Source organism: Malania oleifera, chromosome 7 (assembly GCF_029873635.1).
Source record: "Malania oleifera isolate guangnan ecotype guangnan chromosome 7, ASM2987363v1, whole genome shotgun sequence".
Classification (NCBI taxonomy): domain Eukaryota; kingdom Viridiplantae; phylum Streptophyta; class Magnoliopsida; order Santalales; family Ximeniaceae; genus Malania; species Malania oleifera.
In genome coordinates, this window is record NC_080423.1 from 104,118,564 (window position 1) to 104,137,486 (window position 18,923).

At 32.2% G+C, this 18,923-nt stretch overlaps 1 protein-coding gene across 1 annotated transcript; it reads right to left on the minus strand.

Annotated features, from left to right (window-relative positions):
- Nucleotides 1-8,536: 8,536 nt before the first annotated feature.
- LOC131160407 (uncharacterized) lies at nucleotides 8,537-12,104 on the minus strand. Its single transcript, XM_058116067.1, has 4 exons — nucleotides 11,892-12,104; nucleotides 11,485-11,588; nucleotides 10,410-10,519; nucleotides 8,537-8,814 (listed from the first exon to the last, which is right to left on the minus strand). The coding sequence occupies exons 1-4, from the start codon at nucleotides 11,941-11,943 to the stop codon at nucleotides 8,685-8,687; spliced, it is 396 nt and encodes a 131-aa protein (XP_057972050.1). The 5' UTR covers nucleotides 11,944-12,104; the 3' UTR covers nucleotides 8,537-8,684.
- Nucleotides 12,105-18,923: the final 6,819 nt, after the last annotated feature.

Genomic DNA, 18,923 nt, shown 5'->3' on the forward strand with positions numbered 1-18,923 from the left:
TCAAGATTTGCAGCAAGAGACAATAATACCCTAATAATATTTAGCTTGGCTACATGTGAGAAAGTCTCCTAATAATCGACACCATATGTCTGCATATATCCCTTCGCTACCAGTCGTGCTTTGTACCGTTCAATAGATCCATCTGCTTTGTGTTTAATGGAGAACACCCATTTGCACCCCACAGTTTGTTTTCCTTCAGGTAATGGAATAAGAGTCCATGTATCATTTTTTAGTAGTGCCTCCATTTCTTCCTCAGTAGCTCGGGTCCATCTTAAATTTTCCAATGCCTCATGAACACTGGTAGGAATTTGACATATGGAGAGTTCTCGTGCAAATTTCTTAAGAGGTTCAAAGAGTTCCTTGGTGGATACATAGTTAGCAATTGGATACCTCGACCTTCATTCTTCAATATCTGGAGAGTATCTATTAGGTGGCTTGCCACGATTGTACCTATGAGGTAAGACATAACCCATAGAAGCATCTATATCATCGGCATGTAAGAGTGTAATAACATTACGTACCTTAGAAGTATTCTCAGGAGATGATTCAGCTGGCACTTCAGAGGGAGGGGATATAGGTTCAGTCTTAGATGTTGCATGCTCTGCAGTAGGATATATCTCAGCTTCACAGTTCACAATGGCTAAGGTATCATTTGGCCCATCCTGCCCCTCATGTTCACGTGGCCCCTCATTTGGCGCCAACCAATCAAACTCATTTGGCACCTCATGTTGGAACCAATTCAACTCTTCATTATGTATCTCCCCCTAAAAAGGAGAAGTAGGTTCCGAAGAGGAAAAAAGCATATCAACCTCCAAGAATTGGACTTCCATAGTCATATAGAGTCTATGGGTGGTAGGATCATAACACCGCTACCCTTTTTGATGGACGCCATAGCCCACAAACAAACACCGACATGCACCCGAATCAAGTTTAGTGCGCTGGTTCTTGTGGAGATACACATAGACAACACATCGAAATACGCGAGGAGGAAGCACCAGTGTGGTAGGTAGTGACACATAAGTAGAAAGACATTGGAGTGGTGTCTTAAAGGATAAGACCTTGGAAAGCATTCGGTTGAGAAGATGGATAGTAGTTGAGACGACATCGGTACAAAAACGTTTGGGCATATGAGCACCGAGAACAGAGCACGGGTAGTCTTAAGAACATGTCTATTCTTCATCTCGACAACACCATTCTGTTGAGGTGTTTGTGAGCATAAAGTTTCATGAATTAAACCATGTTTAGTAAGATACCCTTTAAGGTGCTTATTGACATATTCACCACCATTATCAAAGTAGAGAACCTTCATGGTGGCGCTGTACTGAGTACCAACCATAGCATGGAATGTTTCAAGAACAATGAGAACCTCATCTTTGTGTTTCATCAGCTAGAGCCATGTCATACGAGTACAATCATCCACAAAAATCACAAACCAACGAAAACCAGACATATTAGTAACAGGTTAGGGCCCCCATACATCAGAGTGAATTAATGTAAATGGAGTCTCACTTTTATTCATGCTTAAAGGATAAGTAGCCCGATGGCTCTTAGCCAAAATACAAGTGTCACATTTCAAATCAGGAGTCTGTAAATGCTTAAACAAATCAGGAAAAAAACATGCTTCAAATAAGGAAAAGATGGGTGTCCCAAGCGTTGATGCCACAACAAAAGTAGTGTCTCTTTATCGGCATACGAATGGTTCAAGTGATTAGCCTGGTCGATAATGATGTCTTCCACATAATATAATCCCCCCTTTTAGTACCATGTCTAATTATCTCCTTGGTGAAAATATCCTGAATAAGACATAAATTGGGATAAATAAGCACAACACACCCAAGGTCTGTAGTAAGCTGACTTACAAACAACAATTTATGGGATAAATACGGAACAAGTAAGGTATTTGATAAATGCAGGGATGGAGATAAAGTCACAGAACCAGTGCTAGTGACTGGTGAGATAACACCATTTGCATTGGCTATGCTGGTGCATTGTAGAAGAGAGGTACGAGAGAAGTCTGCGGCAGCAAAAGTCATATGGTCAGTGGCCCCCGAGTCAATAAGCCATACATTACAGTCTGCAGCTAGTTGTATAAGGGAGAGATGAGGCTCTGCAGCAGCAACAACAGTTGTGCCTGAATTTCCATTGGTTCCAGTTCCAGCAGGCTTTGTAGCAGCAACAACAGCTGTGCCTGAATTTCCATTGGTACCGGTTCCAGTAGGATGTTTACGGGCTTGAAGGTCATGCCACCAACCAGGGTACCCATGCAATTTAAAATAGGTTTCACGTGTGTGCTTTTAGTTTCCACAATGAGAGCATTTTTTCGTATCAGTGGAATTTCAGGGCTTGGAAGATTTACCAGGGGCAGAGGTGCTTAAAGTAAGTGTTTTTGAGGCCGAGACAGCCCCCTGGAGCCCATCGGGGTCATGGGTGGTCATAACCTGCTATCGGATAGCCTCCCGTCTAACATGCGCATATGCTTGTTCAACAGTAGGAAATGGTTTCATCTGCAAAACATCAGCTCGTATTTTGTCTAGCCAATCATAAAGACCATCCAGAAACACATAAACACAGTCTTCCTAGATGATCCGATTATAGTGCTGAATATCAAGAGAGCATTTCATAGGATTTGGCTGGCGGAAATCAATTTCACGCCATAAACCCTACAACTCAGTATAATATTTTTCCAATGAGCCAGCGGCTTGCTTCAACCATGTTACACGGCGTCAAAGATTATAGACTTGTGATGTATCACTTCCATCAAAGAAGGTAGTGGCAATGGAATCCCAAACTGCCTTTGCTGTAGGAAACCAAATAAAATTGCCAATCAAGGATGAATCCATGGAAGAATTAACCAACCTTTAAAAATGGCGTTATCAGTGTGCCACTTGCAAAAGGAGGGATCAATTGATAGCGGTTGGGGATCCGAAAAGTCACCATTAATGTACCCCAATTTATCCTTGCCAAAGATATACATCTCGACAACCTAGGACCACAGTGCATAGTTGGAACCATCCAACTTAATGCTGATCTGAGCAGCAAATGTTTCAGTGGTGATGGTCGGGGTCTGAGTGCTGTTCAAAACCTTAGTCATCCTTGTAGTCAATTCAAGGATAGAATCAGAAAGATTGGACGTGTCGCCAGAAGAGTTCGGATCATCAGAGTCCGCCATGAACAGAGATATGGTTAGGGTGCAATACAGGAAGCCAGAACTCGTTTGGCTCTGATAACATGTAAAAAATCTGTCTTTTGTATTCTGCCCCCTTTTTCTTCAACCGTCTTCTCCCCCCCCCCCCCCCCCCTCCTTTTTTTTTTTTTTTTTTTTCATATACAACAAAAACTTAACTTTGCTATATAGTTTTTTCATCCCCTAAACTCAAGCTAACCTCCCTTATTTACAGGACGTTACAAATTTTAAATGCCTCAAATTTCTCTTGGTTGTTTACAATGGCAGCTTATGCCAACAAAAAGATCATTTCTATCAACTTTTTAATTAGTTTTTTATAGCACCTTGTTAAAAAGAAAATCTTCTGCTGCATTATTTTTTTTCCACCCATTTCCCTTTCTCTAGCTCCCCTTTTCTTCTTGCCAAACAGGGCAATATGTCTGCTCATAACTATTACGACCTCCTTTGGCAATAATGCAATGGCTTACTTGGAGTTTCAAACTGTTAGGCCTCAATAAAAATAAAATAAAATAAAATAATAATAGCTGCCTAAAAAAGTAAAGGTACTGCTGAGTACCTCTTTTCAAATTCATGCAAAAGGATCCTAAGCAAACTCACTAGAAAAGGTGACAGTCCAATTTTTTTTACAGGTTTTGGGCTTCTTTTGATTAGCCAATTTCTTGCTTCTAAAGGAAAGTAACAGAGACCTTATGATTAATTTTGTGAGTAAAGAGACAATGACATTCTCTGCCTAAATGATGGCTCCTTTTTTTTTTTTTCAATAAGATTAGGAGATTGTACCCGAAAAATAATAATAATTAGCGAAAAACATACCCCAAATTGCTTTTTCACCTTTTTTTCTCTTATCTAAACTAGTACTGTGTAGGTGCACGTGATACCATATCTTATTGGACATTTTAAATTTTTTATGTGATTGAAATCTAAAAAGGTATGCACTTCAAAATTTTTGTTCTAGTGGACATATACATTTCACTGTCATTCTACATAAGAATAATGTATGATAAAAATTATTATTTCCATATTATTTAAGAAGCATATTCAAGTTCAGAAGTATAAAGATATGTTAGAATTTGCAACTTCATCTTTATTTGATGCAATTTTCATATATCAAAAGTTATATGCGCTTAACAAAGGATATACACATTTGTATTCCCTTTGAATAAAGAATTGCTCCACCTATTGAGCATTCAGTTCTTGACAGATCTTTAGTTAAGAATTCTTTCATGCAGTCCTACCTTTCCCCACTACCATACCATTCCTGTTGAGGAAGACTTGGCAACAAACCTTCTGTTTGAAAAGTGGGAACTTCTTAAAGGCACAATAATTTGAGGAAAGAGTAATTCTATTAATGCCCCAACTTGACCAAATTGCCCCTCAATTCTTTTCTCAACCACCTCAATTCTTTTAGTTCAACTACTTTTCTGATGATTCTGTTGGACTCCAAAACACAACTGAGCCTCTATTTCTTCTTCATTGTATACCACTACAAAGTTATTGACACGGTGACTCAGGGTTTTTTCCAAAATTTTGACCAAATAACACATATGCCTAAAATGGATGCAAAATATGGGAAAGCACACAAAAGAATTCAAGCAGGCACAACAAAAAACTAGACTAAATCATATAAAGAAAGATGAAGCTTCTATCATAACCCTAGGTAAATTTATCACTTATAGGCTTTCGCCAAAGCTCTATCCTAAAGGAGGAAACTAGAGTTTTTTTTTTTTCAATAGGTTCCCAACATGTCTCCTATCCTTACCTAATGAGTTTGGATAAAGTAAACACTAAGCGAAATGGTTCACATGCCCCCAAAGACCTTGTCTCATGAGAGCTAACGGTATTGTGTTCCTTTCTATTCCTAAAAGGTAAAGCCCAAGTAGGAGGTTTGTGAAAATGTGTGCGCTCACATAAATTTTAAAAGTATATCCCCTTAACCCCCACATATCAACAGACCCTACACATGTTTATCCATCCATTCCATACATACAAGACTTAATCATATAATTAAGAATTTTATACAAGAAAAATATTCACAAAAAAACACAACAATTCATATTTACGAACAAAACATCATGGAACAAACAAAAAACCATTAAATTCATATTTGGGATAATTCAAAACTAATTGATGGTTCGACTCTTTATGTCCCCAGCGAAGTCACCAAGCTATCGCAGCGTCTCGGAAAAAAGTCTGAAATGGTGAGGGATAGTAGATATTTAAATTTGAATGGAGTTGTTACTAACCTATTATTTACCTTCGTACAATTAATACACCTATTTACTACTCATTGATTGGTCTCTAGACGATTCTTAGGCCAAGGAACCAATTGTCTTAGTTTGCTTTACTGGAATTGAGATCAGGAGTACAGTTATGCGAGGGAAAGGTATCAGCGCCCCCTACACACCCGTTCTATGAACAGTACATAATTAATTATGAATTAATCCTAAATTGAGTTTGGTGGCTTTTAATTAACTCTTTTAAAATATAAATAAATAAATAAATAAAAGTAAACTAATAAGCAAATAAAAAAATCAAAAGGAAAATGAAAATTAAAGCGTGATTTAGGAATGTTTAATAAGACCTCCAAACAAGAGGATTTTGCTAGATAAACCTCTCTTAGAGCTAATACAAGTGAGGTCTAAAATACATTTTTACCCTTTTTAAAATCATCAAGACACAACCACATAGAAAATCAAATGAAATCATAAAATTTTGAGCGAAAATGACTTTAAAAAAACATTCCCATATTTTTTTAGAAATTTTTCAAAAATTTTCCACAATTTTCTAAAATTTTATGGGATTTTCTTAAAAATATTTTGCCTCATTTTTTGGTATTTTATTTTCCATTTTTTAAAAAAAAAATTCTGAATCAAAATAACTCAAAATATTTTTCCTAACTTTCTCCTTATTCAAAACTAATTTAATGGCTAAAATCTCTGTGTCCCCAGTAGAGTCACCAAGTTGTTGCAATGTCCTAGAGAAAGGTCTGGAATGGCGAGGGTTAATAGATATTGAAATTTGAATGGAGTCGCCACTAACTTATTATTTACCTTGGTACAGTTAGAACACCTATTTACTACTCATTAAGTGGTCTCTATACTATTCTTAAGCCAAAGAACCAGTGGTCTCAGTCTACTTTACCATAATTGGGATCGGGAGTTCAGTTATGCGAAGGAAAGGTATCAGCACCCCTTGCATGTCCATCCTACGAACGATACCTATTTAGTCATAAATTATCCCTAAATTGAAGATAATGGTCTTTAATTAACTACTTTGAAATAAACAAATAAACAAATAAGAAATAAATAAATAAGGAATATTTAAATAGAAAATAAAAATCACTATGCGATTAGGAATGTCTAATAAGATCTTCAAACGAGAAGATCTTGTTAGATACACCTCCCTTTCCCCCCCCCCCCTCCCCCCCCGAGCTAATACATGTGAGATCTAAAATATTTGTTTACCCTTTTTGAAATCATTGGGACGCACCCATACAAAAATAAGTAAAATCATCAAAAAGTATTTTTAAAAACATTCCCAACTTTTTCAAAATCTTTTGTACAAATTTTTTGAAAATTTTCCACATTTTTGTAAAATTTCTGGGACTTTTAAAAAAAAAAAAAGATTTTTCCTCATTTTTTTTGGTTTCTTATTTTCCTTTTTTTTTTTTAAAAAAAATCTGAGTCAAAATAACTCAAATATTTTTCTTTACCTCAAATATATATATTTCCAAATTCTTCTTGATTTTTTTTCTTTTTTTTTAATGATTTTTCATTATTTTTCTCCAATTTAAAAAAAAATTAAAAATTAAATAAATAAAATCTCATCAAACACTACAGGGAAAAAAAATGAAAGAGAAATAATGTACTTATCAATTGGGCTTTCTTCAATTTGACCATAAAACTATAGGCTTTTTTGTAGATTCTAATACTTCCGAGGCACGAAACTGACGTTGAAAAAGTTTCAAATGAAAATTAGACCATCTAGAATGATTCCTGCATAGCTTATCAAAATTTCAGTTAAATCGGACAATAAGACATCATCCGATCGTCTAGATCAAATTGACTACGCAGACACCTCCAATCCTAAACCTGCTGCTATAAAGGGACTATTGTCCAAGCCATGAAAACCAATGTTGTAAAGTTTCAAATGATTATCTGACCGTTCAGAATAAAGATGAATAAGTCATGAACAACCAGTCAAAATTTTAGTTTAATCGAACGAGAAATTACAATTTGATTGTCTAGATCAATCTAACATGCACAGGCACCTCCAATTCCGAATTTTCAGCAAAAATAATTTTTTTTCTCCTTCACTCTTTCTTAGCACGAAACTCTCTCTCTCTCTCTCTCTCTCTCTCTCTCTCTCTCTCTCTCTCTCTCCTCTATCTTCTTGCGTTGTGTCCTTTAACCCTTAGAAAGCCTCTATTTATAGGTTTGGAGGTTCAATCGACTTTTTAATTTGATTTGATCAATCAACTTAACACAAATTAATAATTTGATCAATCATGCCAATCAATTTTATATTTGATTTTTTTCACATTTCACATATGTTTATTCTGTGTATTTTTCCTTGTAGGTTTACATTGGATGCTTGAAGATGTTGACCCACATTTTTTCTTTTTTTATTGTATTTTTTTATTTTCCAATGTAAAATATATTTTTTTTCCTTTTTCTATATTTCTCTTTTTTTTGTCTGTATTTTTATATGAAATAAAAAAGAATAACTCCATTTTTTTTTTTTTTATTGTATAAGACCCCGAACAATTTTGGGTGGGTGTGGGAAAGGGGAAGGCAAACCTGCCTTGTTTGCCTTTGGAAATAGTCATAAAAGAGGCTCCCTGTTGGGCTCAATTGCTGCCTCCAACTCAAAGTTGGGCTGACTTTTCAATAATCAAGCCCATTATTGACCTTTTAAACAAATAAAACTGGCCCAAGGTGGACTCATATTGTCTTTTGATTACAAAATTGGCCCAAAATTGGCTTCATTTGCCTTAACATGTGAACTAACATTTGAATCTGTCTCTTGTGTGGGAGGTGAGAAGAAAGCCCAACAACAACAGTCCAAGAAAGAAGAGCACTTTCATTTTATATTTTCCTTGAAAATTGTGCTTCTAAATACTCCTGTATGAATGAAAGACAATGCGTACAAAATAACATAATTAATAAAAGTTTATTTCATCACCAAGAGAAACGAGAGACCCGATTAGGTGAAGACCGTAAATGACTAAGAACAAAAATTAAAGAGTTAAAACTCCTGAAGTTTTGTTATATAATGATCGGACAAAATGGAATGTCAACACATGCAAAAAATAAAAATAAAAAAAAAATGTAGGGCTTTAAGAGAGTCCGATTCAAGAATAACTCGTCGGCAATTCATATGCCATGCAAAACTAAAGTCTATGTCATACATTAGTACAAATATATATATATATATATATATATATACATAACACATACGTACATATATAACTATGAAGTGTGGGGGAGTATGGTATGGATTATTTGTTGGGAGAAAGTAGTTGAGGGAGGTGAAACTGGGGGGTGTAATTGAAGGAAGATTTGCGGGAGTCATATTCGTCCTCCTCCTCTGCTGGCTCATTCAGAAATGCCCAACTGCTTCTCGTCCACCTGCACCATTGACACATTATTAATTTGCACACCAACATTAATCTCCATGAAAATGCACTAATATTTATACCTTCTTTAGAGCTCGAAAAATATTAACAAAATAAAAGAAGAATATTAAGGAATTCACACTTCTATATTTGATTGTTAAATAAAGCAAAATAAAAATAAAAATATATATATACTAAATCTGTGAACAAAATTTTAATTTTGTACATAATTAATATTTAGTTTCTCTAAACTTTTAATCATATTAAGTGTTGTTGACAACTCGGAAAATTTTTGAGAAAGGAAAGGAAAGGAAAATATGAAGAAATCCACTTTTTCATATTTAGTTATCATAAAAAGTAAAAAAAAAAAAAAACCAAATTAATTAATAAAAATATAATTTTACACACCATTTATATTTAATTTTTCATAACTTTTAACTATATTAAAACAGATTTCCATTTTTAGTAGTATTTGGTATTGAAGAAAAATATAATGGAAAATGAATTTCCTTCTTATTTTCCTTTCCTTTTCTTTGCCCAACCAAAAGGAAAATATAAGGAAAAATGAGTTTTCTCCTTTTTTTCCATTACTTTTCTTCTCCAAACAAAATCTTTGATCCTTGGAACTTAAAAATTTTTAAGGAAAAGAAAGGAAAATACCAAGAAATCCATATTTTCATGTTTGATTATTAAGGAAATTAAGTGAGAAAGAAAATAAACCATATATCAAATTTATAAATAAAATTTTGATTATACACACTACTAATATTTAGTTTTTCTTAATTTTTAGTCATATTAAAATAATATTTTATTTTGAATAGAATTTAATAGGTAAAGAAGATATAAAGAGAAAATGAGTTTTCTTCCTTATTTTTCTTTTCTTTCCTTTCATTTTTCCAAATAAAATCTCTAATCCAAACAAACCCTTAGGATCCGTTTGGGCCAAGGGTTTTGGTGGGGAAAGAAAAGGAAAATGAGAATGAAGGAAACTCATTTTCCATTGTATTTTTATCTCTACATTAAATACTACTAAAAATAAAAGTTTATTCGAATATGATTAAAAATTAAGAAAAAAATAAATGTTAACTGTGTATAAAATCAAATTTTTGTTCATTATTGATTTCGTATATTTTAAATTTTTTTTTTTTTTACTTTCCTTGATAATCAAATATGAGAAATTGGATTTCTTTATATTTTCCCTTTCTTTCCTTCATATTTTCGAAGTTCCAAATGGTGCCTTAAGAATAAAGAAAAATGTCTCAAATTCCAAAAGATTGTCCCTATGGTAATTAAATTAGGGACTTTTTTCTATAGTAGATGTCAGGGTTAGAATTTTAAGCACGTAACATAGTTTTAACTTCAACGTGGCCTTAGATCAATGGTAAAATTGTTTCTCAATAATTAAACTGTAAGAAATTGATCAAAAATTTAAGTTCAATGAAATAATCTATCTACATAAAAGTAGAAGTAAAGGCTATAGACATGTTAACTCTTTGATTTCTTATGAGCATCTTAATAATTAGAGTTTGAAACTTAATTTATATTGAAGGTCTCACAAAGAAATGAAATCTAGTGGACTAAAAAATGTATGCAGTGAATTTATCATACCAATCATTAGATTTGCAAGCTTTTTCGACATCGACCGTGTACTCAGCACCATGGAGTATGAACCGAGGTGAATTCGGACAAGATGGAACCTTCTCAACTATGCTTGCTTCCTGTACAATTTGTAAAAAATTAAGGCATGCTCGATTGTGAAAACACAAATTAAATTTTTGAATTGTCATATATATAGAAAATAATAAGTGCGTGTTTAGGTGGATTTAGATAAATTTCAATACATATTTATATTACATCTTACGCAAATCTAATACAACTCGAAATTCAAGACCTTTTCGAACATATGATAAACATATATTTTTTAAATTCTCTTTATACATAATTTCATAATATTTTTAAATATTAAATATTAAAATATTTTTTCACAATAATCCGATAACAATGTTTTCTATTTTAATAATAACACAGACACACACACATATATAGGGGTGTGAAAATGGTCAGTTCAGCCTCAGTTAATTAACTGAATTTTTTGGTCAACACGAATTCCTAATTGAACCGACCGAATTAGTTTTTATAATTGAATCAAAATCTAACTGAACCAACTTTTTGGGTAATTCGGTTAACTAAATTTGACTGAATAAATTTAAAATTAATTAAAAAAATAAAATATGATTGCAAATTTTGTTTTTAGTTTACCAATTCTAACTTAATTAATAAAAGAATTTATTGATAAAAGGGATATTTGAAGATTAAACATTTAAGATTTAACATATATAATATATTAATACTACTAATTTATATTTAATTATTAATTAATTAGTAATTTGGGTAATTCAATTAACCGAATTAAAGATTCCCTATACTCGAGCCGAAAACCGAATACCCAAAATTATCCAAATCTCAAACCGAATCGAACCAAACTTATATATTAACCCAACCGAATCGACCGAACTCGATTGGTTAATTCAGTTAAACCCAAATTATGCTCACCCCTACATATATATATATATATATATAAGATGAATTTCAAGGAGAATGAAACTAAGAAATTATTCAACTTTTTTAGGGAAATAAAATGAAGATTTTTTGAATTAAAGTATTATACAATTATTGTGATTACCTGATCAGGATGGTGAGGATGATCATGTTTTGAGATGTCCTTGTGAGTTTTCCAGAATGCTGAAATCTTTTCTTTGGTTAATGACTTGTTCCTCTCCAAACGAACTGCATGCATTTATTAAGTTAAGACATAATAAATTAACTACACAGTCATCCATTATATCGTAACAATTTAAATATTTTTTTCTTAGAGATCCAAGTTGGGCCGGGCACAAAAGCAAGAAGTAGTCCCTCTCAAACACCCTTTCTTTCTAAACTTTGATCACTGAAATATTCCATAAGAAATCATGACTTTCATATATATTTTTAACTTGTGAAGAGGGAGATGAGACGATTCAGAAATCGTCCACCTCCAGAAGAAACTAAAACCAGAGAGAGAGAGAGAGAGAGAGAGAGAGAGAGAGAGACCTGTTTTGGGATCTAAGGTGGGAGAGTTCCAACCAGCCATTAGTGAACCCATTGCTATGTGCCTCTCAGCTTACTGCTTCTCCTTCGGTCTCCTTCTTGTTTATTATATCTTACACATGATCTTATGTCACATATATATATATATATATATATCCTAAAATTAAATTTGGCATATATCAAAAGCATTGGAGCAGCTATTTTTGGGGTTAATTTGGTCATTTAATATTTAATTTGATATTTCTCAATCTATTCTGGGCTGTTTGTTTGGCAGCACACAGAAACCAAAACCCGTGCGCAAACCCTAAATCCAAATCCGGACTTCACTATTCACGCATGCTCAAAAATCTGTGCATTGCATCGGTCCAATGTAATAAATTAATAATAATGGTACGGATAGCTATTCCACATCTGGTCCACGTAGTCCTTCACCTATATCTTCTTCCAAGTTGGAAAATAGAGCCGTAAAGGGACTGTCCTTATCCTTGATAAGTTTATTTCAAATTTTTTTAATTTTTAAGAAAAATGGGCCTTCTGTCGGTTATGAATTGGGCATGGTTCTTAGTCCAACTTCAAAAAGGCATTATCCATTTTATTCCACTAATTTCATGGATTTATTTTATAAAATGTTTCTCACATTGTTGTGATTCAAATCTTTATAAGTCTGATGTGTGACTGTAACATGATCTATTGTTGACTTTTTGAAACTCACTTTAAAGTGGCGTACACCTTTGTGCAGGATTAAGTCTTGGACAATTGTAACTCAAATCCAAAATTTCCTTAATACACATTCGATGCAAAAACTGTGACATGCTTTCCTATCCAATTTTTGACACCCTCTTAAGAGTGTCTTACTCTCTGTGTAGAACCTATCCATATGATGGTACCCCTAGGGTGACTCTGATACTAAATGTAAGGGTCTTAAGCTTAATTCGGGTGAGATGTTATTCGTTTTGACCCACTAGTCTCATGAATTTATCCTATAAAAGACATCTTGCATTGTTGAAGTCCAAATCATTCTTATAAGTTTAAGATCTTCCTAATACACATCTAAAATGAGATTGTTACACATTACATCGTAAATGACTATTAATAATCCATAGAATTTGCACTAATATTTATTATTAAAGACTCATCGAAATTGTTACCAATATTGACGATTTTAAAAGTGTCACTAATTATTATTGATGAATTTCAAAAATTATTATTAGTGAAGATTTTTGAAAACTATCACTAATAATTTTTAATAACTACTTTTTTTAACGGATAAAAAACTATCTCTAATAATGAGTACTAGTAGTGATAGATTTTGATTATTAATAAAAATTTTCATGAAATTTTTTTTTAATAGTGAATTCAAGTTCAACCTAAAAGAAATTAAATAAGGTAAGATAGTAAGAGGAATAGATAAGATAATAGAATTGAGATAGATTCTTTTATTTCCATTTTACATCCTCAAATCCCTATACATTACTCGCAACTAAAGACCTAATACAAATATAATAATAAACTTAAACATAAGAATCAAATATAAACATGATTGACAATTAAACCGAGACACAAATATGAAACTCTCTTCAAAAAATTCAAATTGTTTGTGATTTTAGTTAAACTCACGAACCAGTGTAGCATAAACTCTTACTGACTTCTCTCTTATAGGATGCAACATGCCGATTTTAATTGTACAACTCTTTCCAATTCTGCATAAATAGAAGAGTTCAAATCTTCACAAAAAATACCTTTTTAGGCTATTAAACTCTCTAAACTCAAGATGGTACGACGAAATGAAGCAAAGAAAATTGTGTGTAAATTTAAGATATGTTTAATATCTTAAACTAATGAAGCACATCAACTAAAGACTCAATTAAATAGATGTCTTACTTAAAGGTAAATTACCCTTTGCAAAGACTTAATTAAGCTTTAATAATATTAAAATATTAAAATAAATAAACTAACACATAATATGATGCTGGATGAAGGAGATTAATTTAAGATTTTGTAGGTACGCAGTTCCCAAATTAGGAAGAAAGAATTTGGGAGCCGGAGTGGCTTTATGGATGCTTATTGCTTGAAGGAGTATTGCTTTTTGAAGAAAAAATGAACGGTTTTGGATTTGCGAAGCCCGAGAGATGTCTGTTGAGAGCTTCTTGTAATGTAGTGGTGAAGGCAGTATGTTAGAATTGTAATCAATATATCATTTTGTCACACAAATTGTGTGCACTGAAGGTGTTTGTAAATTTGTTCCAGTGAATGTACAAAGATAATGTGTGCTCCTTTGTGTACTAAACGCCAACGGGGCCATTCCCTCTCTTTGGCAATATAATGATTTTTACTTTTCGCATCCTAACGAATAAAAGATACATTAATCTTGGAATGGGAATTGTTTGGTAATTTCTTAATTTAATTAAGGTAAATAGTACATCTTTTCTTTTGAATAGGAGAAATGGGTTGCAGGCAAAGATTTATAATGATCAGAATAAAGGAAGAGAATATTGCTTTGAGTTTGGTTTACTCTGGAAAAAAACATTGAACTGCAAATCAGAGCCGTCAGATGTGATGTGATTGATCCAAGGGCCATATCAAGTGCAAGGGCACTGCCAAGAATTCCAATCACCGAACGCAACTTTTTGCAAAATAAAAGCCTTTAATTATATCTCATAAGTAACAAGACCATGTCAGGCATACAAATTATACGAATATTGTTTCTTAAATAGTACAAAGTTTATGATATTGTACAAGCCCGTGTAGCTCTCTTGTCATATTTTCATTTTATTGTTCTTGCATCCATTGCTTTGACGGCTCAGTTTGGCATTTCATCAAACGCCTGACCTACAAACTGCAACAGGTTTCCTTCGGCTAAACCGCTTCGTCAAAGACGGCAGAGAAAACTGTTTTTCAGGAGCTAATGGTGTCGGTGATGCCGCCGTGCCGGTGGTGGTGCTCTGCTGTCCTCATTGGCAGCAGCGGCAGCAGCTCTGCTCACTGCTGCTACAAGAGGAGGCCCTCTAGCGGAGATCACAACAAAACCACCAAAAGAAAACATAAATATTTCATCATTTGTTGAATGTTGTTGACTTTTTATCCTCAATAAATTTTAACAAATCTTATGATGGCACATTACTTGTGATTGTCATGTAAAGCTTTTATTGTGATAAATTGTGTTTTTGCCCAAATTTACATTTCAAATATTGAAGTAATCTTTCTTTTTTCTTTTTTGATGATGTGGAAACTCATGCCACCAACGAATCATTCGGACCCCCCAGTGCGGCACCAACCCCTGAAACAGCGTCTGTCTCCCCCAAGGTCTTACTGCTCTGGTAAAGTCTGGATGCGTTTGGGGTTTCCATCGGCCATTTGGACGTTAAGCCAACTCGAAACCCATGACACATTGACACAGGACACCTTGGATAGAAAGACAACAACCGGGGATTGAACCCCCGATGCTCCCACTTGATTGTCGGCTTCTTGCCATCGTGCCATGCCTATGGGGTAAATATCGAAGTAATCATTTTTTTTTATTGGTAAAAGTAAATATATTGATCAAAATATTATGTACAAAGTACTCTAGGCATACCCAAGAAAGATAGATGCAAGTCACTATCCAAGTCTCTATGGTGAAGACAGCATCACAAGGTCTTCTTTACAAGCCACAAAAAGTTCCAAACAAACAGCATAATATTGAGAGCGTATTAAACATTATACATGTTAAATTTATGATAAACTACTCTAAATGTGTACCTTTGGATCATTTGAAGTAGTTCCGAGAGAGACGTCCTTTTTCCTTCAAACTCGCACCTATTCTGGATGTGCCATATGAAGTAGACTGTGGCTACCAAGCATACTTTCTTCCCTACTACCTGCAATCATGTGCCTTTGGCTTCCTTATGGAGCCACTTAAGGGAAGCTTTTAGTGTAGTCATAGATCTTGTAATACCTAGCCATTCTCTAATTTGATCCTACACTTCTTCAGAAAATTTACATTTGAAGAACAAGTGTTCATTGGTTTCAATATCGAAGTAATCTTGATACCATTGGTGGTTCCACCGGTGATGCTCTCCTTCCACAACTTGGGTCACGTTTCGAGCACTTAAAAAAAAGTGTTTATAACACTTATCACTTAAATAAACGCTTTTATAAAAATATATGTATATAAAATTTATACAGCAATAACCACTTATTACAAAATAAAAATAAAAATTTCAATTACCGTTTTGAGAACTATTCAAGTGAATTTTGAAAAACAATTTAAAACTATTTTTGACTATTATAAATAACACTATTCATAGGTTGAATAAATTATGTAAATATAAGAAAATTTAGTGGATATTTTATAATTAAAAAATATGTTAGAAGACAATTATTTATTATTTTATTATGTATTATTATATTTTAATTATTGATGAAACATTATTCAATTATGGAATGAAGAAAAACTATTTATTAGTTTAAATTAATAAAAAAATAAAATATTAATTAAATTAATGATATTATTTTAACATAAATTTATATAATAATCATATGTTGAAAGAATACATTAAGAATAAGATTATTCTTTATCAAAAAATAATATTATATTATATTTAATTAACAAAATATTTGAATTTTAATTAAAAATAACAATTAATATACTTTTTAATTAAAAATAATATATTTTAATTTAAAATATATTAGAAAATAATTATTTATTATTTTATTACGTATTATAACATATTAATATAATTAAATTTTGCAATGAGTATAAGAACCATCCATAAATTTAAATTAACATCAAATAAATTAAAAGTATTAAGTTACTTGTTAATACTATTTTTAACATAAATTAATATGGTAATCATATTTGTAAATGTACATTAACAACAAGATTAATTTTAATTAGTAAATAATACTATATTATTTACTTAATAAAACACATTCAAATTTAATTAGAAAAGTAATATATTTATCATTTATGTTTTAATTATAAGTATTAATATTTTTATTTGATATATATTTAAAAGTAATTATATATTAATTTACTATGTATAATGACATATTAGTTATTATAATCCAATTCTTGATTGAACAAGAACTATTTATTAATTTAAATTAATATTAAAAATCAAAATTTACATACAACAGCAAATCAGTCCACAAGAATTGAAAATCTTTTAGAAGGATCGATAGATAGTAAAGTTAATAGTACCTTTGAAACGGGTGAATCAAGTAAGACTAAAAAGCAAGAACTTATTTATAAACCTTTTACAATAAAAGATAATATCAAATTTAATCTAGAATCTCAAAATGAACAAGACATGAAAAAGATCTTAGACATACTTAAAAAAGAACATCAAGGAAAGAATGTTAATATTTTAACAAAAGAAGACAACCTTATCATCATAAACAACACCTCCAAGCCTATTATTTGAAGATGAACCTTTAAAAACCGAAAGAAACTTTGATGGAAATTCATTATATGAATGGAACTTAGATGGATTTACTGAGTATCAAATAGTTACATTAGTTCAACAAATGACTTTGGCAGCCACCGTGTCACACCCCGAACCTGCGGATGGGTCCCAAGTGTGAATATAGTAACCTAACCCGTTTTTGTATCAATTAAACATACATGATACAATACTGAATGAGAGTCTGATCCCGTGGGGTACACGTGAACCCTATACACATTCACATACATATCCATACTCATCAAATATGCAGTGAAAAATGTTCTTTTTATACATACATCATACCATACCAGAGTCTATACAGAACTAGAATGCACGTTCCCAAAGTTACAGTACATACGCCGAGTGTCTACAAAATCTAACAATAACAACCCAATTACAAAACTCGTACCTACACAGGTACTAAATGTAGCTAAACGACACCCCCGCTTCCGGATGCTAGGATGCTAGTTTTGGCTATCCAAAGGACCTGAAAAACATTTGTATATTTAGGGTGAGACACCTCTCAGTAAAGAAGAAAACAGGTTATATCAGTGTGTGACATACGAGTGTTATTTCAACGTAAAACATAACACACTACAAAAAATCAGGGTATTAATGAAAGACCAAATCCGTCACTAATACTTATAAATTCGTCACTAATACTATTAGTGACGAATTTATAAGTGTTAGAGATGGTTTTAAATTAGTTGTTATATCTACAGTTACTACTAACTATTAGTGACGAATTACAACTATCACTAAAATTCTAATATCGTCACTATAAATTCTACATCACCTCTCCTGAAATTCGTCACTAACAGTGGAGTATTAGTGACGGTTTTTAGATTCGTCACTAATAGTAAGGTATTAGTGACGAATCTAAAAATCGTCACTAATACTCCACTATTAGTGACGAATTTAAATCATTCACTAATACTTTATTATTAGTGACGATTTTAAATCATTCACTAATAGTAAAAAATTAAAAAAAAAATCTTTAATACTATTTTTTTTAATCATCAATTCCTGTAAAAGTCTATAATTACATTTTCACATACATAACGTGGAACCATAATTACTACAAAATTCGAAAATTATTCAAAATTTTGAATTCAAATGCAAATTTAATTAAAATAAAGAAATAACATCTATTCAGATAACAAAAAAAAATTCAAAATATTCAAAATTCAAATACAAATACTAGTACAAATTCAAATTAAAATAAAAAAATTCCATTTGTTCAAATAACAATAAAAATTACAAAGAAAAAATCAAAAGTTGCATCCGACGACTGTAGTACATGCATGCATATTGGCATCGTACTAATTTTATGATAGCCGCGAACCCCACAAATTAAGAATCATAAAAAAAAAAAAAAAAAAATTTCAGTATAATCAGGAAAAAAAATATAGAGAGTGCGCCGTACAATAATTTTCAATCCTAAATGAATAACTAAAATGAATGTGAATGACGTACGTATTGTAATGACCTCAAAATTCTATCATTTTATATATATACAGTAAACATTCCTACGCAGCGGAAACATATATCATGAAACCATTTATACATAAACTGTACAATATCAGATTTTAGAATATACAGACCATAC

Excerpts from the sequence above, each read along its gene's own strand:
- LOC131160407 (XM_058116067.1), bottom strand. The coding sequence starts at position 11,943 with ATGGGTTCACTAATGGCTGGTTGGAACTCTCCCACCTTAGATCCCAAA. Across the intron at positions 11,589-11,891 it reads CACCTTAGATCCCAAAACAG|TTCGTTTGGAGAGGAACAAG; the intron begins GTCTCTCTCTCT and ends AAATGCATGCAG. Across the intron at positions 10,520-11,484 it reads ATCCTCACCATCCTGATCAG|GAAGCAAGCATAGTTGAGAA; the intron begins GTAATCACAATA and ends CAAATTGTACAG.